This window comes from Artemia sp. Qi Xiang Cuo, chromosome 6 (assembly GCF_049724085.1).
Source record: "Artemia sp. Qi Xiang Cuo chromosome 6, ASM4972408v1, whole genome shotgun sequence".
NCBI lineage: Eukaryota > Metazoa > Arthropoda > Branchiopoda > Anostraca > Artemiidae > Artemia > Artemia sp. Qi Xiang Cuo.
Window position 1 is genome coordinate 38,440,626 of NC_142799.1, and position 25,812 is coordinate 38,466,437.

The 25,812-nt window shown below is 36.6% G+C and overlaps 1 protein-coding gene across 2 annotated transcripts in view; it reads right to left on the reverse strand.

Moving 5' to 3' along the window:
* LOC148951202 (protein fem-1 homolog C) overlaps positions 1-25,812 on the reverse strand; it is a 139,232-nt gene that overhangs the window by 94,159 nt on the left and 19,261 nt on the right. Inside the window, exon 1 of one of the 2 annotated variants that reach the window (XM_089090707.1) lies at positions 11,641-11,754. The exons of the other annotated variant lie outside the window; for it this stretch is intronic. Coding sequence (XP_088946833.1) covers positions 11,641-11,730 — 90 coding nt within the window. The 5' untranslated portion in view covers positions 11,731-11,754. Of the gene's footprint in view, positions 1-11,640; positions 11,755-25,812 lie in introns of those variants that run through there. 2 annotated transcript variants of the gene reach the window in all.

Consider the following 25,812-nt stretch of genomic DNA (forward strand, 5'->3'; position numbering starts at 1 on the left):
TTCGTTCAGTTACGTATTACTAGAAAATGTAACTGTGACAAGGTAAACCAAGACCAAACACTACTGAAATAATCCAACTATTGCATTTCAACGAAAGAAATTCAAAATGAACTTTGAAAAATCAAGAAAATGTAACTGTGACAAGGTAAACCACAACCAAACACTTCTGAAATATTCCAACTCTTGCATTTCAAGTGAAAGAAATACAAATGAACTTTGAAAAATCAGGAAAATGTAACTGTGACAAGGTAAACCACAAGCAAACACTAGTTAAATATTCCAACTCTTGCTTTTCAACGAAAGAAATTCAAAATGAACTTTTAAAATCAAGAAAATGTAACTGTGACAAGGTAAACCACAACCAAACACTACTAAAATATTCCAACTCTTGCATTTCAACAAAAGAAATTCAAAATGAACTTTGAAAAATCAAGAAAATGTAACTTTGACAAGGTAAACCACAACCTAACTCTACTTAAATATTACAACTATTGCATTTCAACGAAAGAAATTCAAAATGAACTTTGAAAAATCAAGAAAATGTAACTGTGACAAGGTATACCACGAGCAAACACTACTGAAATATTCCAACTCTTGCATTTAAACGAAAGAAATTCAAAATGAACTTTGAAAAATCAAGAAAATGTAACTGTGACAAGGTAAACCATAACCAAACACTGCTGAAATATTCCAACTCTTGCTTTTCAACTAAAGAAATTCAAAATGAACTTTGAAAAATCAAGAAAATGTAACTGTGACAAGGTAAACCACAACCAATCACTTCTGAAATATTACAACTCTTTCTTTTCAAAGAAAGAAATTAAAAAATGAACTTTGAAAAAACAAGAAAATGTAATTGTGACAAGGTAAACCACAACCAAACACTACTGAAATATTCCAACTCTTGCATTTCAACGAAAGAAATTCAAAATTAACTTATAAAAATCAAGAAACTGTAACTGTGCCAAGTTAAAACACAACCATGCACTAATGAAATATTCCAACTATTGCATTTCAACGAAAGAAATTCAAAATGAACTTTGAAAAATCAAGAAAATGTAACTGTGACAAGGAAAACCACAACCGAACGCTACTGAAATATTTCAACTCATGCATTTCAATGAAAGAAATTCAAAATGAACTTTGAAAAATCAAGAAAATGTAACTGTGACAAGGTAAACCACGACAAAACACTACTGAAATATTCTAGCTCTTGTATTTCAAAGAAACAAATTCAAAATGAACTTTGACATATCAGGAAAATGTAACTGTGACACTGTAATCCATGACCATACACTACTGAAATATTCCAACTCTTGAATTTCAACGAAAGCAATTCAAAATGAACATTGAAAAATCCAGAAAATGTACCTGTGACAAGGTAAACCACAGCCAAACACTACTGAAATATTCCAACTCTTGCATTTCAAGGATAGAAATTCAAAATGAACTTTGAATATTCAAGAAAATGTAACTTTGACAAGGTAATCAACTACCAAACACTACTGAAATATTCCAACTCTTGCACTTCAAGTAAAGACATTCAAAATGAACATTGAAAAATCAGTAAAATTTAACTTTGACAATTTAAACCATAACCAAACACAACTGAAATATTCCAACTCTTGCATTTCAACGAAAGAAATTCGAAATGGACTTTGAAAAATCAAGAAAATGTAACTGTGACAAGGTAAACCACAACCGAACACTACTGAAATATTCCAAATCTTGCATTTCAACGAAAGAAATTCAAAATGAACTTTGAAAAATCAATAAAATGTAACTGTGACAAGGTACACCACAACCAAACACTAATGAAATATTACAAAACTAGCAATAAAAATAAAGAAATACAAAATGACCTTTGAAAAATCATGAAAATGTAACTGTGACAAGGTAAACCATAACCAAACACCACTGAAATAGTCCAACTCTTGCTTTTCAACGAAAGAAATTCAAATGAACTTTGAAAAATCAAGACAATGTAACTGTGACAAGGTAAACCACATCCAAACACTACTGAAATATTCCAACTCTTGCTTTTCAACGTAAGAAATTCAAAATGACCTTTGAAAAATCATTAAAATGTAACTGTGCCATGTTAAACCACAGCCAAACATTACTGAAATATTCCAACTCATGCATTTCAACAAACGAAATTAAAAATGAACTTTGAAAAATCATGAAAATTTAACTGTGACAAGGTAAACCACAACCGAACGCTACTGAAATATTCCAACTCATGTATTTCAACGAAGGAAATTCAAAATGAACTTTGAATAATCAAGTAAATGTAATTGTGACAAGGTAATCCACGACCAAACACTACTGAAATATTCCAACTCTTGCATTTCAAAGAAAGAAATTCAAAATGAACTTTGAAAAATCAAGAAAATGTAACTGTGACAAGTTAAACCACAACCGAACGCTACTGAAGTATTCCAACTCTTGCATTTCAACAAAAGAAATTCAAAATGAACTTTGAAAAATCAAGAAAATGTAACTGTGACAAGGTAAACCACAACCAAACACTACTGAAATATTTCAACTCTTGCATTTCAAGTAAAGAAATTCAAAATGAACTTTGAAAAATCAATAAAATCTAATTGTGACAAGGGAAACCACAACCAAACACTGCTGAAATATACCAACTCTTGCATTTCAACGAAAGAAATTCAAAATGAACTTTGAAAAAAACATGAAAATGTAACTGTGACAAGTTAAACCACGACCTGGGTGTGTCTCTGTGTGTGTGTCTCTGTGTGTATGTCTCTGTGTGTGTGTCTCTGTGTGTGTGTCTCTGTGCGTGTGTCTCTGTGTGTGTGTCTCTGTGTATGTGTCTCTGTGTGTTTGTCTCTGTTTGTGTCTCTGTGTGTGTGTCTCTGTGTATGTGTCTCTTTGGGTGAAACAGTTTGAGGCATTTTAGGCGATTATTTTATAAAAAAAAAGCATAAATTTTAAAATCACAAAAACTGAAGGTCATTAAATAATTCCTTTGTGGGGCCCGGAGTTGGCCTTGGGGGGTCTGGGTGGGCCTTTGGGGGCGCCGGTGATCCTTTGGGAGCTTGGGGGGCCTTTGGGGGGCACAGGGAGGGCCTTTGGGTGCCGGGGGGACATTTGGGGACCGGGGGAGGGCCTTGGGGACCCCGGTGGTCCTTTGGGAGCTCGAGGGGCCTTTGGGGACCGGTGGAGGGGCTTTGGGTCCCCGTTGGTCCTTTGGGAGCTCGATGGGCCGTTGGGGGCCGGAGGAGGGCCTTTGGGGCCCAGGGAGGGCCTTTGGGGGTCCGGGGGACAGTTGGGGGCCTGGGGGACATTTGGGGCCTGGGGATGGTCTTTGGGGGTCTGGGTGGGCCTTTGGGGGCGCCGGTGGCCCTTTGAGAGCTTGGGGGGCTTTGAGGACCGGGGGCTTCCTTCGGGGTTGGGGTAGGAGGATCGGAACCCTTTGGGGTTGGGTTAGAAGACCTCACAACACTGTTCAAATGAAGCTTGTGTATTATAACGACCACAGAGTTTCACCATTAAATTCTCTTCTAAAATCTCTTCAAAAATCTTCTTTTAAAATGTCTCTATCTGTTTCGCCGAAATAGTTCCATAACCTGTCTAAAACGGTTTCGCCCAAATAATCCCTAAACGTAAATTCAGCGTGTTCCTTTGTTATTGGCATCTCTGCGTTAACGCATTTCAAATTAATATGAAACCATTTCGCGCGCTAAAACAATTCATCGCTAAGATGTTTCTTGCCTAATTGTTTCCGTGGCCTTTGGTTATTAATATCCTTTGGAGTTCGACCAGTAGAACTGTTCCCGAGGCGAAGACATTAATGACTTGGATCTATTCCTGGAGAAATGTTTCTAGGCGAAAATTTTTAAAGTCTGACAGATGATGTCATTGGTTGATTGATCTGTCAGGAAATGGGAAATTAATTTGTTGTTTCTAAGGGGAATTATTGATTCACGATAGGTGAATTGAGGTCGACAGCACAGGTGTTCTGACTCGTGACAGCACCATGGGGTTTATGGTTTTCTCAGTGAGAAAGTTCCTGTTTTTTCAAATTCTCAATGACAAAAACCATAAAAACATACAAAAATGTGATAAAGTTCCTGTTTTTTAAAATTCTCACTGACAAAAACCATAAAAACATACAAAAATTTGAGAAAGTTCCTGTTTTTTCAAATTCTTACTGACAAAAACCATAAAACCATACAAAAATGTGAGAAAGCCCCTGTTTTTCAAATTCTCACTGACAAAGTCCATAAACCACGTGGTTCTATGCCCATATATGGTGTGGGTACCGGAGATATTATGGCATCTCTACTTTCACTCTCTCAAATGTAGCCTATGCCTAGTAAAATGGTAGTGGGTTAGGTTAATCGAATGTGAGGCATAACATTCATGAAATGTATATTTACCCGATACAATGATCAAACAGTTCGTGAAAACAAACTATAAGAGTGGAGCAACTCAACCCAATAGTAACCGGAACTCTAAAAAATAGATACCATCCAAAGACTTGGCGTATTATGCTGATTCACAATATATAAAACTCAACAAGTTTAATGTTACTCAACAAAAGCTACAAGCCTGAGAAAATTCACCTGACTTTCGAAAAAGGGGGAACACCCCCAAAACGTCAACAGATTTAAATCAAATCATGCGATCAGATTCAGCTGCAAAAATGTGGAATTTGGTATTTTTTTGCTAGAAGAAAAATCACAGTTGCGTGTTCGATTATTTTTTGGAGGACAACTAGCTTCCCTTTCACACCCCTTTTTCTCAAAAGACATCCAGTCAAAATTTTGAGAAAGGTATATTGTTCAGCATAGTTGAGAAGTCCAAAAATTATGCCACTAGGGATGATATGATCCCCCATAGCCCCTATGGAAAGGCCAGATAAATATTTCCCATTGTCCACATTTAGTATTTGTAATTGGAAAATATTCTGATATTTTCAGTGGGGGGTGATTTTTAGCGGGGGAAATTTTCCAGGGGGAAATTTTCCTTTGGGACGTAAGTTCCCTGGGGAATTGTCAAGGAAAAATTTTACATGGGGGCAATTTATCGGAATTCATACATGGAATTCGTTTTATTGGTCTTATTTTCTCTTTGACAAATCAATTTTACATGTAGTGTTCCGGGGGAACTGTCCTGGGGAAATTTTCTGTCCGTGGAAGGGGATTTTCAACGGGAGAAATTCTCCATGTGGGAATTTTTCATTGGGAAAAACTGTTTTTTTATTCAAAAAGAATTTTTCAAAAGAACGGTAAAGCGTTGCGTTAAACCTTAAGATGAGCAGAAATACAGTCACATAACAATTCATAATCAAAAAGGCCAGAAATTACTATCAAAGAATAACCGAAATCCAAAAAGAGATGATATAAAATTAAATAATTCCATCAAACTAAAAAATAACGGATAGAAGTACAGGTGATTAGATAAATCCTGAGATGATTAAAAATCAAAATTAATGCTCAAGACAAAGCTTAAAATGAACAAAAGTTACAATAAATAGGAGTTTGGCTACTGCTCCCCCCCCCCACGCGTAAAGCTATTAAAAGCCACTGTGCCATTTACGCTTTACTGAAAACTACATAAACTTTGGAAAAAAAATTGAAGCTATAACTGGAAGTTAAGGATTTCTGTTAAATAAAATCCTGAATCTTGAATGGCTGAGATTTCCAGGAATTAACATCTTTATATGTTATAAGTTCATTCTATTTTCATGTTCTTTCCAGTCATCTTGGTTAACACAGTGATTTTTTTTTTTTTCGTTGATGTTCCAAAAAATTAAACCAGACTTTTAAAATACAGATAAAACGCTAATAATACAATAGTCTTAAAAAGGTTTACGTATAGTGGGGGGGGGGTAACCAAACTCCTGCTTGTAGCAATTTATATTCGTTTTAAGCTTGACATGAGTATTAATTTTAATTTCCACTCGTCCTATGATTTATTTATTCATCTATACCAGTGTAAAGATTGTTGCTAGGCTTACGCAAGTTAGATATAAGTGTATTTCTTGTATTTAGTGTTTTATTACGTTAAGGGTATATTTTTGGTATTTAGTGCATGTACCACTTCAAGGGTATAGTTTGGTATGTGTTATTTGTAAGTTCTTTTTTCTGCCTTCTTTTCTATTCAAGGTAGTGGATCACTATGACCAAAACCTACCAGCCATTGAGAAGCTATTTTGGGGGTTCATGGAACCAGAGTTGTATGACTGAGCCTTGGAAGATAAGAAGGGGGAACAGACAATTTGTGAAGAGTTCAGCTTTGAGAACCAACAGTGACAAGTGGTTAGAGGAACACGGCTGGGAGAGTTCGAGCAACCTCCACCTTTCTATAATATACGGTGCGCTGGGAGAGTTTAACAATAACCTCCACATCAAAGTTGCTTCACAAAGAACCAAGAAATCATTAAAAATGAATGCGATATTAATATACGAAAAGTTCATAATCCTCTTATAACCCCTGTTGGGAAAACTCACTTCTTAATTGTTACACCAAATTCAACTAAATTGAACATTCTGTCATATGCCAAGGATTAAGGGAGCAACAACGATTAGAAATTGTAGAATCCGTCCTTTTTCAACTAAAGGACGAATTTTCCCTTGCCCATGAAAAATTCTCCGTTCCAGATTTGTATGAAGGCAAAACAGAGGTCAACTTGACTAAATTCGCTCATAATAAAATTCTTTTCATTGCTACAAAACTTAATGTTGATTTCGAATCATTAGACTTCAAAAAAATTCATAGCTTTCTCGAGAGAGAGATGTATTCTAAAAAAGGCATAAATAGCCTAAAAATTATTTTGAGCAAAACAAATTTACACAGAAAAATTAAATCAGCACAGTCCATGAGTATTGGGATCACGACCGGTGGTACATTTATTTTTCTAATCCTTATCAGAATTTCCATAGTGATTCACCTCAAATTAAGAAAATTATGGATCGATTATAGAGAAATGAAAAAGAATGGTTTAAGAATTGTCGAAAAAGGGGAAAATTAATAATAACAAATGTATTCTAGTGAAGGACTAAAAATTAACATAAGCCGTATGAAAAAAAGTACTGAACATGGTTTTTTTTTTAATAAAGGAGGGGGGGAGACCTTGAAAGTTTGGCTCTAGACTTACGGACGTTAGATATAAGTTTATTTGTCGTATTTAGTGTTTTATTAATTTAAGGGTATATTTTTTGTATTTAGTGCATGTTCCACTTCAGGGGTATAGTTGGGTATGTGTTGTTTTTAAGTACTTGTTTCTGCCTTCTTTTCTATTCAAGGTAGTGGATCACCATGACCAAAAACCTGCCAGCCAATGAGAGGCTACTTTGGGGGTCATGGAACCAGAATTGTATGCTTGAGCCTTGGAAGATAAGAAGGGGTAAAAGACAACTTGTGGACAGTTCAGCTTTGAGAATCAACAGTGACAAGTGGTTAGAGGAACACGGCTGGGAGAGTTAGAGCAACCTCCACCTTTTTATAAAGTACGGTGCGCTGGGAGAGTTTAAAAATAGCCTCCACATCAACTGCCGTCGGAGAGTTCTAGGAACCTATATCAGCCAATCATAGACGGCGAGCTTGGAGAGTGTAGCAGCAACTTCCAAATCAACTGTACCTGCCAGTGCAGTTGACTATAGCTCGAATTATCAACAGTCTTAAGAGGACTGTTCACGAGTGTAATCTAGTATTGTATTTTGCCTATTAGTTTGTTAAAGTACTTTTAGCAACATCTTGAGTAGATACGAATCCTGCCTACCACGCTACCCAAGGTCTTGTCCTCGTGGAGGCTTGATCACCCCCCACTGGGGACCAATAAGACGGTATTTCTTTAGAGAAATATACCATACTTCACACCAGTATCTGTTATCTTTATCTTTGATGTGATTATTTGTTATAATTTGTCCTTTTTTGTTTCATTTATTCGTTGACGGTAATTTTTGGTCGTTTTAACTTTTAATTATTATATGAATTTATTTCTGCTAGTTTTAAGTTGTAATATAGCTCTTTACTTTTCACTGAAAATCTTCTTTTCGGAGTTAATTTATAATTTATTGAAAAAAAAGAACCGTGCAAGGTCTTACTTACACAATTATTGGTTATTGCACAAATAATTAAAAAAATTTCCAAGTTTACACTTGCATTTCACGGTAAAATAAATGGGAGTGAGGGGTGTCAGGCATGTATGCAGGAACTTACTTCGTGGGGGGGCCCTTTGGTCCCCCTTCGGCTGAAAAACAACCAAAAATGCACTAATTATATCAAACTACAAGAAATATTTAGAAAATTCAATAGCACATTATAGACCCTAAGTTCTAAGGCATCTGTGCACATGCCTTTGAACCATTGATTCTCAACGGGTTAGACATATAAAAGAGTAAAAGGGAGCTTTTCTGAACTGAAAAAGAATAATTTCAACTGGGTAGTTATGCAAAAAATCCACCCTTTGATCTTTAAATTGAGACAGTTAGGTAGACAAGTATCGCACTGACCACAATAATTCAAAAGGCCTTATGCGATGACTCTGCAAAACTATGATCAACCTAGACAGATCACACTGGATAGATTGCTTTAATCCTTTATTCAGCGTATCGTTTGTTCTTGAGACGAAGTAAGATTTCTTGTTTTCCAAAAAATCATTGTTTCTTCAAGCCATGTCTTGAAGGCATAGAAAATCATCCTTATTCAAACAAATGAACGTCGTTGGCAGAGAAACAAATAAATAAAAAAACAATTTAAAAAAAAACTGATAAGTCATTTTAAAGCTTCTTGCTCTCTTGAGAAATCCACCAACTGTAATCTAACGGACTTAACTGAACAGGAAAATGTAAAGAAAAAATTATCCATATTCCGTATGAAGTTTTTTGAAGACGAATTCGGAATACATATACCTGCGCAAAGGGGGAGGGTCTACTTTCAAAGGATCTAAAACTAAAGATTCAACCACTACTCACTAAAAATGAAGCTGTCTTTTGTTTTAACCCCCTACCGCTTGAAAAATCTTCTGAATTCCCTCCATAGGGAAGTCAGATATGCATATTTGGGAATGCCCAATTTATACAGTTTAGAAATTAAAAAAACAATTCGAGAACTATAGTAAAATCAATAGCCTAGTAAGCTATCAAGATATTCAAAAGCTTAATAGAGTAACTAAGGTTTTATTTTCCCCTCGAATATGTGCAGGTATTTAAATCAGTGATGAGAGGCAATCATAAAGAACAACAGGTGAATTATGTGGAAAATATTGGAGATTAGGGGAAAACTCAAATATCGAATTTAAGGAGAAACAGGACCAAATGCCACCTTCGCCATAATTAAACACAAGACGCAAAAAGAAACTAGCCGGGCAGATGCACAATCGATAAAGCACATAAAGCAGACAACCAAGAGGAAAAAAGGTGCGTTTCTAATTTACCTACCAATCATCTTGCGGGAAGAATACCAAGGATTTGTAGGTTCAGTACGGAAATTATGGTGGCCGGCGTTTACCCCCCCCCCCCGGCGATTCCCTCCCGCTGGAAAATACCTCTCACGGTAAATACCTTCCCCCGGAAATTACCCCCCCCCCCCGAGGAAATTAAGGCTTTCCAAATGCGAGAATTTTATTTGAGTTTTTTTCCGTAAAGGGAAGGAATTTTTGTACTTTTGTATTATGCGCCACTCCCTCAAGTTTACGCTGTGTAAAATTCGAGAACTCACCAGTTTTTTCGGTACTTTAGAAATAAATTTGGGCTATAGATTTGCATATTAGGGGCGAGGGGGGGGGGGGTAAAGTACAGCGGGTCTGCATGCAAAATGAGTTTGGTACAAGTATTCTGCATATTATATAGATAGATAGAGAAGTGTATTTTAAAGCCAAATATACGGCCATGAACATCGTAAAATAACATAAATGAAAGACACTAATAACATAAACTTTGATCAGCGATCATCATAAAACACTTAAATGGAACACGAATATGCAAATCTATAGCCCAAATTTATTTCTAAAGTAACGAAGAAACTAACGAAAAATTTGCTGTGTTCACGTATTTTACACAACGTAAACTTGAGTGAGTAGTGCAACATACACAAGTACCAAAATTCCTTCCCCCTACGGAAATGCAAAAACAAAATAAACTCAAATAAAATTCTCAAATTTGGAAGCTTTATTTTCCACGGGAGGGGGGGTATTTTCCGGGGGTATTTTTCGCGGGGGGGGGGTAGTATTTTCCGGAGTGGGGTATTTTCTGCGGGGGGTATTTTCCGCGGGGGGTATTTTCCAGGGAGGATTTTCGGGGGTATTTTCCGCGGGGGAGGGGTATTTTCAACGAGAGGTTATTTTCAGGGGAGTATTTTCCAGGGGGGGGGGGGTAGGGGGGTATTTTCCAGGGGCGTAATCAACGGGGGTAAACGCCTAGAACCGGAAATTATACCTGATAGATTACGCCTTATAGGTAGATTGATAGGAAGATAAAACCGTGGGTAGCATAAACAAACAATGAAGAAAAAACGGTACTTTTGTCTTATAGCCACCACACTCTAGATCTTGTATCGCCAACATAATACAATAACCGGTTTTCATCTTCTTTATACCAGACAATATTCGCTTCGACTCGGTGGGAAACTGCATTGTAGCTGTATTTTAATTAAGAAATTTAGTGGGTATTTTGGGTAAGTTAGGTTAGTTTAGGTTACGTAGTTAATATAATGCTGTCTGGGCCCTTCCATAATTCTTTGTTATAGTTTTCATAATTTTGTTTATAGAGTATTATATTTTCATCATATTTTGTTTTATTTCATTAGCATTAACCAAACTTCACTTCTCGACTGAACTTGAGTATGGTGGCTATAAGATACAAGTACCGAAAATACTATTAGTGAAAGTGGAAGTGAGTAAATTTTCGTTAACTAGGGAAGTTGTTGCGCAAAAGTGAATACAATTTTCAGGAGTGTCAGCTAAATTTGCCCACGAATACATTGTTAAGCTCCTATCTCAATCTCTTCTTTACTTATTATTTTAAGGCTTGAAAGATAAATAGAATAGCAGGTTCTATGTCAATCTTGATATTCTTATCTCCTCATCATACGTAAGTTAAAATGAATAATTCATGATTTTGTCATTATCGTCAAAAGCAATTTGCTTTCAATTTCGAAAATCTTTTTTGTTTATTTTGATGATAACGCGAGACCCTTTCAAATGCGGAGCCCGATTGGGCCCGATCGCTCCAATCACCCATTATCCGTTCCTGGAGCTTCCACGAACTGGCTTGTAAAAAATTGCTTGGTATTCAATAGCTGACTTTTATCTTTTTTTTATCGTTTCTATTTAATCACCAATGTCCTTAAAAACCAACTAAGTTCAGTCAAGTGAGGCTTTAACATCAAAATCATCTTTAAAAAATTTACTTAAATAGATTTATTCCCTAAAAGCATAGGCTAAATTGTGGGGGGGGCCTCTAGGGCCAGAGCTAAGATGCTGCTTTTGAGAGCGTAACCCTCATAAAAAACACTCGGGAGCGAAAAATAGTCATTTTTCATATACTGGGTTGTAAAACATTTTAAATGACGAACTTCAGCCCTTTCCACAAAAATGAAAACTTTAAAACCATGTTAGAGAGGTTCAAATAATGAAGAACCAATGTAAAGGGAAAAAAGCCCTACATTATCTGCATTGCTCCCATCCTCATTCCTATCTCTTCCTGGATATCTATTTGACGGAGCACAAAAATCGTCCATTCGCTTATTCTCCATTATTAAGCAACAACTTATCAAGGCTCATATAACACTGATGCTCATTTTAAACAAACGTCAAATACTCAACATAAGACTCTATTAATGGTGTGCTTGACCCCGGAAGAGAAGATCTTTGAAGAATCTGTAGGCGAGAAAAAAAATTCAAGTCCATGCCATTAGATTGGGAAAGAAAAAGGCTTCAGACCACAATCATAATTGTTGAATGTCCAAAAAGTAACAAAATTTCATTAATTATTACGTACAGAGAACAGTTACTACCGGTCAAAACTAAAGTAATCGGTAATGGATTTCACACTTGGACAGACAAAGTAATAACGAAATAGTCTTACGTTTTGAAATGAACACTAAAAAATTCCATATCTAAGTAAAAGTGAAGAGAGCCCATAGTTACAACTAGAGCCCCAAAGAAACTAAACCAATACTACCCATTTGAGAAAAAAAGAATCTTATAGAAGCTAACCTGACTGAAAATCATAAATTAGACTATTCATTTGCAATGATGTTAATTTTTTTTACCAGTTCTTCTCAAATAGAGTTGTCAGCTTGTGGAACTCCCTTAGTAAAAAAAACAGTAACCTCTACCAGCGTGGATGCGATCAAGTCATCAGTGGATAGGGAGTGGCTCAACAAACCGTGGTGCACCATTTGGGACGCCACAGATGATGATTAACTTTCATCACTGCAGCTGGCGGACACAGGATTTGTCCTATCGCTAGCAAGTGCAATTTAAGGTAATTTAAGGTAAAGCCATCATACAGATTTAGACTGTTCAAATTCTCTATTGGATACGTAGGGTCATCCTTCGTCAAAATAGAAGGGAAAAACAACTGAAGCGTAGGCCTGATCAAGAGCATCAATATATCTTAGTACTGACTTGTACTTGGAGCCAATTAACGAAATGTTGGTAGCCCTCGGAGCCAGTTCAAATTTTTTGGAGGGAACTGGGGCTCAACAAATTCAGTTTAACTGAAGTACGCTATCAGTATGGGCCAATATTTATGGGCCAAGTATAATAATAATAAGCTATTTCGGCAAGCATTCAGCCCCCTCCCCCAAGCTTTTCGCGTGTGTTGTCCTCTTGCAACCCAATTTGTTCAGAGCTTCACTCTTTCCTCCCTCCCTTGATGACTTCTTCTCGCTGTAAGAGATCCTGTTTTTCTTTCGACCCCACACGGATTGCCAAAAAGTACGAGTGTAACCAGACCATTTGAAGGTCTGAATCTAAAATATTTTTATAATTACTGAATGCCCTGCCAACAAATTTGGCGTATTTAAAATTTAAATAAGCCGGGCAAATGTGTGTTTTTCTCGAACCATATACCGTATTGGCATGCGCAGTTAATAAATTTATCATTGTGTTGTCATGGGAATTTTGCCCAGGTTTTAATTCAATATTTACTTTGTATTTAGGATATTAATATTTGTGTATATATACGGTGTATATGCCTATATGTATGCATATATATATATATATATATATATATATATATATATATATATACATATACATATATATATATATATATATATATATATATATATATATATATATATATATATATATATATATAGCATAAATACATAGCAAAAATGGACCATTACTTACTGTAGGCACATATTCAGATGGAAATTATATATATATATATATATATATATATATATATATATATATATATATATATATATATATATATATATATATATATATATATATATATATATATATATATATATATATATATATATATATATATATATATATATATATATATATATATATATATATACTATAAAACCTATCAATAAAACATTAATTAGCAACTTTTAACTTCCAATAGAGCTCGCCCTCTCCTAAGTTTCTATGATCACCTCTTCCATATGAATTAGCCAGGGGAAAAGGAAAGAAGAAAAAAATAATGCACTGAAGAAACAGGGCACTTTACTAAGGCAACGCTACAGCGTTGACTAGTTATATAACACATTAACGTGGATGGTGTATTTGTGAAGATTTTATTCATATTGCAGAAATTGTCTTCGCGTACACTATGTGGCCTTTAGATGCAATACAAATTGAACACTACCAACACTTCAAAGAAAAAATGAGCATGAAAAGCAGCAATCTTACTCAATTTTAGCTTTGTCTTCTTTTATGCATTGGCACTGTTAGGCTTGTGCTACATTCATTTATTTTCTGATTATTGGATACTGCTTTCTTTCAGAATCAGAGCTATGTTTTATTTCTTCTCATGACTTTTAGCCAGCACTTCTTAGTAATTTTTACGATTGTTTACAGTCACGCGCTTAAGAAACACCTTTGCCCTTAACTAATTTTTGAGATTCTGCTTTCTTTTAAAAAGCGTTATTTGGCAGTTTAGACACTTTAGGTCAACATTAGCCCAATAGCGATCCTTAATAATAATAATAATTTATTTTTGACCCACTAATTTAGCATTTGCGAGGTCTTTTCTCTCTTCTTCTTCATGCTTGCTGTTGTTAACCTTCAAAAACTGCTTTACTGGAAGTACTCCTGAAGGAGCAGCTCTTGGTAAGGCATTTCGGCGAAGACTATCCTAGTAGATAGTAGCTATCTATCGGAAAGAATATAGGTAAGGTATCTCTTGCAAATGAATTAAGCAGCTCTTGGTAAGGCATTTCTGCGAATATTTTCCCAGCAGATAGCAGCCATCTATCGACAAGAATAGTATGAAAGCTGAATGACTGCAATTCAAAATCAATAGTCTCGCTAAGCCTTTCAATCAGTGGTCTTAATCAACAGCGTTTAAGTTAATATTATGTAGTAGTCATTTTACTAATAGCATTTAGATGTCAATTTAAGTCATTCGTTCTTATGATTGATTAAAAAACTTATTCCGAGTAAATAGCCAAGTCAAACTCAAAACCAGCAGAAATTTACATGAGTAGGGCTGATATCCCAAATACCTTCTCACGCCCAGAACATAATTTGCACTTCACTAAAAAAAAAAAAAAAAAAAAAAAAAAAAAAAAAAAAAAAAAAAATCGGGGATTGTCATATCCCCGTTGACATATACTGATGTTTATTCCTTAAAGTTCTGATATTTTTATATTTATGAAAGTAAAAAAGTGAAAACATTTGAAATTTATTTTGTTTTCAGTAAAACGCAGATTATGTTCTGGTCTTGAGAAGGCACGGGGTTATCAGCCCTACTCATGTTAATTTCTGCTGGTTTTGAGATTGACTCGGCTATTTATTCTAATTTCTGTTCGATTTGAGTTTCATTTATTTATTGATAGTGGTTTGCGGTAATTTTACGCTTAGAAGATTATTTGACTTTATTTCTGTTCATTTTTGGCTAAATGGAGCTCTTTATTTTTCTTTGAAAAACTTGTTTGTGGAAAGTTTTTTAATTAATTTCTTTTTGTTTTTATTGACATAATCATTTCATAGAAAAAAATAATATCATACATCTTTTCAGTTTTTTTTTCTATAAGAATCCATAGGCTGGGTTGATATTTAAATGCTGGAGAAACGTTTTCTACAATTTTTAATCCTAACACAAACATTATATTTTTTTTTTTTTTTTTTTTTTGTAACTCCTGAAGTTGACCTGAAAAATAACAACCAAACATTATTCCTAGGAGATTCTATCTATGCTCTGTGGTAACCTGGATACAATTGCACTCTTTTTATTTATTTAAACTGTAAGAGCAGAAGTAGTAATAGTCGTAACCCCAAAAGTTTCAACTTAATACCCAAGTCGTTCTCCATATATTGCTAAGGTGTTTTATTGGCAAACATAAACGCAATGCCTTTTGATTTATTTTAAAGCAACATTAAGTTTTAAATCATAATGGGCCAATTGCATAATTGTGGGGGTTGACATGCCAAATATTCTAAACATAGTTACTGCACCGTTCTACTATGCTGAACAAAATGGCTGTTTCAAAATTTTGACTGGGTGCGTTTGGAAAATGAATGGGCTTGAGAGAAGGGCTGCTTGCCCTCAAATCTCTTGTTACTCTTAAAAAGGGACCAAACACTCGCGCAGTAATTGGAGCGCAAGGGGGAGGACTCCCCCCTTCATATATCTAGTAAAAACAGTTTGAACAAGTAAAAACAAAGTGAAAACATTTTAAATGTATTTTGTTTTCAGTAAAGTGCATATTACGTTCTGGTCTTGAGAAGGTATAGGGGTTGTCAAAGACATAATTTCCAAAACTTTCAACTACGCTGAACAAAATGGCTATCTCAAAATTTTGATGAGATATATTTTAGGAATTGATGGACATGGGGGGTGCTTGTTGCCCTCCAATCACTTTTGAATAATAAAACGGCACTAGTCCTTTCAATTTCCAATCGAATGAGCCTTTTTTGAAGTTTCTACGACAACAAATGACCATCTCAAAATTTATCAGATGCATTGCGGGAAATTACGAGGTGTGGGGGGGGGGGGTATCCACCCCTCGATCATTCTGAATCTTAAAAAGGGCACTAGAACTTCTGATTACCAATCCAATGAGCCCCCTCCCAAGTTTATACGATTACCCTTTCTATATAAACCTTATATGCCCCTAGGGCATAAGTTAGAACGCTTGCCCTGAGGGCTGTGGGGGGGGGGGGGTGTCATCCTCAAAGACATAATTTCCGGACCTTTCAACTATGTTGAATAAAATTCCTATCTCAAAATTTTGATGGGATGTGTTTGGGGAAATGGTGGGGGTGAAAGAGGGTTTAGCTGCCCTTCAATCACTTTCGACTATTAAAAAGGGCACTAGTCCTTTTAATTTCCAATCGAATGAGCCCTTTTGAAGTTTCTACAACAACTACTTCGATACGAAGTGCCCTAGTCTAAGACCAAAAAAAAATAATATTACATTGTGCCTACATCGCTCTTTACTTAGGCAGCGCTATTGCACTGCCTATGATATGTTCATTACTACTTGTAAGGCCAGAGTGCAAAGCTGGACGTCTTTTATATTACACAATCAGTATTCAGCATAACCGCTATTCAGGTAAAGGTACTTTTATCTGGATGTGGTCAGTTTATAAGCATACATACTATGAAATACTTCAATTATGTCTTTTCATGGATTTTTGAGTTCTTGGTTTCCCTTTGGGGAAGACGGTTGAGCTAAATCAAATACATATGGGCATCCAGATCTAGGTCAACTCATATCTGCAATATCTCGAGAGCGACACGGGGGATAGGGTTAAAACTGTCAGGTAGTGCTGGACAACAAAGTGGAGAGACAAGGGGACTTAAAAAAATTTATTGGGGGAGGAGGCTAAAAATACTACGTCTCCGATCTGCCTGAGCGCTTATGCACTATAAGCCCCTATGATAATTAGAATTCATCCACATCTAAGTAGCGAGGCAAATCAAAGGACACTATGTGGTAAAAGGTCATCAAAATTAGCGTATCTGCAATGTCTCTGGAATGCCTTGGGTATCAAGTTGAATGTTTTGATGAGTGTTGGGGGTACCAAGTGGACTTCGAGTTTCAACTTGGCGTTTGGGGGGGGGGACAAAGGGACGGTTCTAAAAATAATTTTTCATTGATCCACTCAAACGTTTTTCCCTATAAACCTCTATATGACCTATAGTCTGTTCACTGTTAAGTAGAAAGGTAAATCAAAAGACACTACCTATTTCCAGTTGATGAAAATAGCGTATCAGAAATGTCTTAGGAATGGCTTTCGGGATTAAGTTGAAACTATCAAGGGGTATTAGGGGGCAAGTGGAGCTCGAATCTTGACTTGGGGAGGGGGTAGAAGAGAAGGGTTTTAAAATCTGGTCTCCAATCTGTTTCAAATTTTGGTACTATGAACTCTTGTTGGACTAAAATCTATTCTCAATGAAGCAGCAATGTAGACTAGACCCCGAAGCCGCGCCGAGAAGTCGGCGGCGCGCCGCCGAAAAAAAATGGTGGCGCGCCGCCGAGCTTGCAGCAGCACGCTGACACCACCGCTGATTCTATCGGCGGCGGCGCCACTAATACGCCGCCGTTTTTTTTTTTGTTTTTTTTTCTCTATTTTTTGCTTATCGATATCGACCTCTGGGCTTCAACCGTCATCCCGGCTAATCTGTTTCTTAAAGATAAATACTGTCATCTTGGGCTCGCCATGTATATCGGTTCGTAGGAAGGAGAAGAAGAAATTTTTCTTCAAACAAAAATTCTACCTTCCACTTTAAAATTCTGTTCATTTTTCTTTCTGATTCTTCGGATGAAAAGAGGTAGGTAAAAGAGCATTAGGCAATTCAGGATGTTATCACAGGCAGCGCAATCGCGCTAAATAAGTAAAGAACAATGTTGGCACAATGTATTATTTATTTTATTTTTTTTCCACACCAGGGCAATTCGTATCGAAGGAGTTGTAGAGACTTAGAAAAGGGCTCATTCGATTGGAAATTGGAATGGCTAGTGCCCTTTTTAATAGTCGAAAGTGATTGGAAGGCAACTAACACCCCTTTCCAAGCCCACCATTTCCCCAAAAACATCCAATCAAAATTCTAAGATAGCCATTTTGTTCAGAGTAATTGATTTCCAGAGAGAAAATATATTTTTGAGGAGGTTATTCCCCATGGGGCAAGGGTTTTAAGTTTTTAAGTTCACTTCACCAAGCACGTTAAACCTCAACTTGATTTTAGTAAGGATTTTTAAATGGTTGGCTAAAAACATACAAGAACAATATGACAAAACAGGAATTTGTTGGGCCGTGCGGAAAGTGTTTATGTTCACCGTTGATCAGACCAAGTAGAATTCTAATTTTTAGCCACTAGACCCAGGGAAACGTATGTTGTCCTTATGTTTAACATCGCATGGTTCCTATATAATCCCGTGTTTAGTCATTTTCTTTTTGTTAATGATTTCGGCTAATGTGTGTATAACTTTCAAAGTTTGAAGTTCGAACATCTCCTGTCCATCAAAGCCATAGGAAAAGGAAGTGAAAAAAGAAACAAATAACAAAATCGAAAAAACACTGTATATAAGTCAGATTCCATGGCTTAACAACACCAACAATTTTAAATCAGCGGTTACATACCTTCAGTTACAATTGATATAACAAAAGTGAGTTTGTTCACTCTGCCTGAAGCCATTGAGCATCGATAAATAAATGAAACCCAAAACGAACAGAAATTACAATTAATAACCGAGTCAAACTCAAAACGAGCAGAAATTAACATAAGTTGGGCTCAAAACCCCTATGCCTTCCCAAGGCCAGAACATAGTTTGCACTTTACTGAAAAAATACGAATGAATGTGCATTGTCAGTTTAATACACATATACTGATATTTAGTAATCAAAATGTTAAGATTATTCGATTTATTAAAGTTATAAAGTAAAAACATTTATATTTTTTCAGTAAAGTGCAAATTATGTTCTGGTCTTGGGAAGGCATAGGGGTTTTGAGCCCAACTTATGTTAATTTCGGCTCGTTTTGAGTTTGACTCGGTTATTTATTGTAATTTCTGTTCGTTTTGGGTTTCATTTATTTATCGAACTGGGATGCACAAAATGTCTTTAGGTTCAACATCCTCCTCAACAATCTCTGAATGTTTCAACTTGATATCCTTCTAAACTGCTCTTGAGATACTGAAGATATGATGTTTCGACAACCTGGATGCATATAGTGTTTTTTTTATTATTATTATTTTGTTTAACAAGCCCCTTAGCATTCAATGAAAGTTTCAACATAATACCCGCAGCCATTCCTCAGATCAATACGTTTACACTAAGATACGCCCTTTCAACAACTTGGATGCACCTGGAGTCTTTTGATTTAGTGCAACATCCCCCCTCAATGTTAGTGAAATTTACGATTCAATAGCCTAAATTTTTTGTGAGATGTTGCAGATAAGACCATTTGACAACCTGGATGCAGTATGCCATTTTCACAAGCAGGATGCCCTTAAACTCTTTTGACTTTGTTCAATAGACTTAGCTGTAACAGTAGAATCTGAAGTAGTATTCATAGTCAAATCGCAATCGCAGTAATAGTACTAATAGTAGTAGTCACAGTCGCAAGCAACAGCAGTTAAACCCACGAGTTGTTACACTCGTTGCTAGTTGTCGCAGTTGCAAATAGTCGCAGTCGCAGGTCAGGTTGCATTTATATTCGCAGTCGTAACTAGCTACAGTCACAAGTTGTCGGGATCGCAAATAATCTCAGTCGCTAGTATGCCTAGGCTTAAGTGCTCGCAGTCGCAAGTAGTCATAGCCGAAAGTAATCATGGTTGCAACTTATGACAGTTACAAATAGTGTCAGTCACAAGCAGTCGTAGTCGGGGTTGAAATCGCAAGTAGTCTTAGTCACAGTCACAAGTATTTGCATTCAATAGTATTTCCAGTCACAAGTAGCTACAGTCGCAAATATTCAAAGTTGCAAGTAGTCACATTAGCAGAGACAAATTGTCACAACCTCAGTCATAAGTAGTTGCATTTGCAAGCAGTCCCAGAAGTCATTGTCATAGTTGCAAATAGTCGCAGTCGCAAGTAGTTGCATTTGAAGTCACAGTAGTAGTAGCAATAGTGGCCCTGAAAGTGTAAAGTTGCTGCTCCTAAAATATTGCAGGTAAACCCTTTTGATAACATGGGCGCAGATGGTGGATACAGTACTGGTCTCAAGTAGAGGTAGTAGTCATACTTGCAAGTACTCCCAAGTAGTCATAGTCGCAAATAGTCGTAGTTGCAGCCACAGTAGTTGCAGTAACAACAGTGGTCATGAGAGTATTGAATAATACGAGGCCAATATTTATTTGGTGTTTTAAATTAAATTTTTAAAAAGCTGGATACTGAAAAACACACAAAAAGAATTGTCCATCTAGCACTGCACTCAGGGTCACCCTTTAGTTCACTTAATCACTCAAACTTTATAATCCAAACCTTAAAGTTGCAAAATAATGAAAAACCAAATGCCAAGGGGCTGAAGTCCAGGTTAGTGGAACTGAGTTCAGTTAAAACAATTACCTTAATAGATCAATCCAAATACAGCCTAACCATCCTTCTATCTCTATGCAACTACATACAGCCCCCCAAAGTGACTTTCGCCCATGACAGATCTGACACTAAGATTAGTGAGCAGACTATTTGTGTCCTTCTATGTCTTAAAACAACAAGGACATTAAAATAAAGATATTTTTTGCCCTGTGGATCCACCTTGGGTATACTCATACCTTAAGACAAGGAGTTCCGTTTGGTTGTATGAAAATTATGATATTTTAGGGTAGTATCACACCTTTATCAGTATTGCCATGTTGAATCATGAAAACAGAAAAGCAAAACTAAACAGGCAAATTTGAAAAGGCTTTTCATCTATAAAAATTCGAACATTAGCGATATGTAGATTCCCAAAGACAACTGCACCCTCAAAGGAAAGCTACACCTTTTGAAGTTTTTTGGGACCACATGTTTTTGGCTTATTCCATGTATTTTTCATTCAAGTTTTGATTCTTGATTTGATTCTTTTAGACATACCCAAATGGTTTTACAAGGTCCCACATAATCGGCTTCGTTTTAAGTTAACAGTAGCAGGAATCAACCATGAATTAGTAGACTGGCTAATGGACTTCCTGACTGGTAGATCTCAGACTGTACGGCTCTTTACAACAGATAGCAAATGTACCAACTCCCAGCCCTGTAATGTTCTAAGCGGTGTTACCCAGGGAACGGTTTTGGAACCCACATTGTTTCTTCTTTATATTAATGATACAATTCCCTAAGACAGCAACCTTTACGCTGATAACTCAAAACTATTTGGTTTACCTGACAACACATCAATACAATCTGACCTTGACCACATTGAGGCATGGTCCCCCCCTCCCTTGAAATTTGGGACTATAAAGTAATTATAAGGAAACCAAAAGAAAAAAGGGAGAATATGGAAAAACCATGGAAAAATGTGTATTGCCCCATTGCTGACTGCCTGCCAATAGATTTTGACCCTATAATGAAAGTACAAGAGCCTAACTATTGATAACATTCAATTAAAGAATCAGCTATTTATGGCATTCCTAAATGTGCATTTGTTTATTAGTAATTAGTGCAGTTATTAGTACACAAGAAAGTTTGTATAATTAAAGAAAACACAAGGAAAATAACTTAATAAATGGTAATTTCGGTAAAAAATTGCCGTCAACATTTGCTTGCATTGCCAGAGTACCCATGAGCTGATTTATGAAGCCACTATAATCAGAAATGTTTCCCTGAACGGAATGCTGCGAATTTTTGTATTTTCCCCCCTGAACGGATACATTTCTGTGTTTTATTATCATTTATCTATTTTTCAAAATTAAATTAAAAATATAGAATTAAAAATTTTTATTTGATTTTTCTTAATCTTAGTTTTACTGTTTTACTTGAACAAACTACTTTGATTATGCGTTGTTTTTTATAAACAATTGAGTCTAAAGGCATTAAATATTTTGGCGTTTGATAACCAAGTTCAAAATTGTCGATATTGTTAAAAAATATCCGTCCAACGCTTTGGCATTGCTCAACAGAAACTGAATGCTGGGAGTTTATATTTTAGTTTTTGTAAGCAGGCTATTGCTTTGTACAATTTTTTAATTAATTACTTTCGATTTTTACATACTTTTACTTTAATTGGCAAACTTTTTTCTTTGCCTTTAGATAAATGGTTGTCTTTAAGCTTCGTTAAATTAAAAAAAAAAAATTCGACTGAAGGTTAGGAGCAACATTAAAACTTAAAACGAACAGAAATTATTACGAATATGAGGGGGGCTGTCCCCCTCCTCAACACTTAGCTCTTCACGCTACAGTTTTTCGGCACTTTAAAAAAAACTTCCTTATTGTTCTAATTAAACGACCCTTGTGTTTCAGGAGTTGTTTTTAAGGAAGTGGCACAAAACTTAAGCTTTAGCGTAAAGAACGAGAGGTTGAGGAGGGGACAACCCCCTCACATACGTAATAGATTCTGTTCGTTTTAATTTTTAATGTTACTCCTTACTTTTAGTTGAAAAAACTTGGTTTTTACTTAATTTCTGATCGTTTTTTTTAATAACGCCAAGATACCTGGCTCCACCTCCACGGAAAAATCCCCCTTCGCACAGAAATATCTCCTGGGCAATTGAACCTAGGCGATAATTTACCCCGGACAATTACCCTTGACATCTCCACGCCTAAAATTGAATCAGTAATTTCGCATAGGAATTTTGGCAAAATCACCATGTTTAAAATTTCCCCTGAAAATTTCACCCCCTGGAAACTTCCCTCTCCATGGAAAATTCTCTCCGTGTAAAATCCTCCCAGCAGAAAATTCTTCGTCCCCTCCCCACCTAAAAATGTATGCATATTCCCAATAACAAATAAAACAACGGGTAAATTTTATAACTTAAAAACCTCTCCCCAGGGGATGTAGGGGTCATTTTATCTCTAAGGACATAGTTATTGGGCCTTTCAACTATTCTGAAGAAAAAAGCTATCTCAAAATTTTGATCGGACGATTTTGGGAAAAAAGTGGCGTAGGAGGGGGCCTAATTACCCTCCGATTATTTTGGTCACTTAAAAAGGGCACTACAACCTTTAATTTCCATTAGAATGGGCACTTTCTCAACAGTGTAGGCACACTGGATCGATACGATCACCACGGGGAAAAAAAACAAAACAACAAACAAATAAACACAAATCCGTGATCTTTCTTCTGGCAAAAATTACAAAATTCCACATTTTTGTAGATAGGAACTTGAAACCTCTACAGTAGGTTTCTTTACTACGCTGAATCTGATGGTGTAATTTTCATTAAAATTTTATGACTTCGAGGGGGTCTTTCTCCTTTATTTAGACAATCAGACAAATTTTCTCAGGCTCGTAGCTTTTGAGGGGTAAAACTAAACTTAATAAAGCTTATATATTTGGAATCAGCATAATAAGCCAATCTCTTTTGATATATCAATTGGTATCAAAATTCAATTTTTTAGAGTTTAGGTTACTATTGAGCCGGGTTGCTCCATACTTATAGTACAGTAATAATACGGAAAAAAAAATGCCCGAACCATGAACAAATTGATAAAGTAATGCTTTCTTCACCATCCGGACCAGAAAAAAAGCGCTGAAAAACATATCCAAAATCTCCATCTCTAACCCGTTGCAATTTTTTTTTTTTTTCTATTTTTGTTACATTAATTTTTATTTTTTATGAAAAAATGAAGTGTCACGAAATGAGTGGTCGATACGTCTATCTGTATCAGAATTGAGAGCCGAAACCGTTTCTGACGTTGGTTTTTCTTATAAACGTCAAATAAAATGAAAAAACCTATTTTTAGTAAGAAAAAAAATAGCAAAATTTCGCTATTTTCGGCAAAAAAACTAAGTGATAACCTTGATATCTTTTTTTTGTGTTTTTTTTCCGTTAATGCAGATCACGATATGTGCACGATTAACGGAAAAGGCACTTTCCACGGTATGGCAATTCTAGCATATGTCACTCCCCCTCTGAAAAACAGAGTGGCACCAATCCCAAGAGGGATTGTTTCTCTAGACGCCGTGACGCTCAAAGGTCGAGTCCCTATTTACCCTTTTCGGATAAGTGAAGCGGTGCTTTCTCAGATTCGGTACGAGAAAATATCACAGACCATTGTGGACGATCCATTCGAATTTCTTGACCAGCTCTGGTTGTCATCGTGGTTTTTTAAGAGCCCAAGACCTAACTGGAATGGTTTCATGCAATCGGTTTTGCCTCACTCACCGAACGAAGATGCAGAAACCCCATGCGACAAGGCAAGTATTATTTTTTTGTCCATTATCAATCTGCCTTATAACAATGAGTCATGCCTAGACTTAGCCCTATGCTTCATTGATTGTCAGGGGAGGAAATACGGATTTAAGCCAGTTGTCACATTCGATCAGCCACTTTGGTGGAAGGCAATGAAGATTATCAAGTCCGACGTGTCAAATGAGCTAGACAACGTTATCATGAAACTCGGAGGCTTTCACATGATGATGAGCTTCGTCGGATGCATAGGGCACCTGATGCAAGACAGTGGGCTCAAAGAAATCTTCGAAATAGTATGCGCACCGGCAACGGTACCACATATACTCTCTGGTAAAGTGATTTCTAGAGCTATTAGAGCTCACATTCTCGTGAGCTCGGCTCTCTACACTCATCTTTTAGGATAAGATGCGGGTACTTTGGATACTTTCGGCCTTGAGAAACTCTTCAACGACACCCTTGAGGGAAAAATATCTCCCAGAGACCTTGACGAAGCACCAGAGCTGGGACTACTGGAAAGTATTATCAAACAGAAAATTGAGGACCTACGAGATCACCGAACAGCAAAGCTCTGGCTGCAGTACCATGACATGGTTGAAAAGCTTCTCAAGTTTATACGTGCCGAGAGACTGGGCCGATTGGACCTGCTTTTACAGGTTGCAGCATAAATGCTTCCCTACCTAGCCGCATCTGGACACAACCTTTACGTGAAATCTGTCTGGTTGTACATCCAAGAGATGACTAAACTTCCCAGTCGTCACCCAAGAATGTTTCAGATGTTCAGTGAGCAAGGACACACGATTAAAAGGCCAGATCGGTGCTGAGCCGGCCTCTCAGCAGACTTAGTTATTGAACAAGAGTACATGCGAAGCCTAAAGACATCGGGAGGAATCGCTGGTGGCAAAACTGAAGAACAGAGAGCGATTTGGGTCCTATCGAGGCCGGCGTGTCTCGAGGTCAGCCTGTTGATGCAGAACCTGGCGAATATCGGCTACTCTACAAGCGAGCAGCATCGTGACTTGAGTCTGAACAGACAAAACCGTGACTGTGAATTTACCGCAAAGTTGGTAGATTTCTTCAAAGTGTCATCCCAATTCAAAGGCAATGTACAACTGAGAAACGTTGCAAATGGAGTAGCTTCATCTTCAGGCATGAACGTTGACGAAACCGAATCTGCTGGGAAGAAAACCTTTGACAAGATGTCAGAAAAGACCATGAAGGAAAACGCTTTAAAAAGAAAGACCAAGTGACTCTGATGAACACAAAAAAGTCGGGCTCTTCTGAAGTGGTGCACATCGACCCGGCACTACTTTTCCAGAGGTTAATTATCGTTGCCCAGAGGTCTAGTCTCAAGGAAGATTATTTCAAG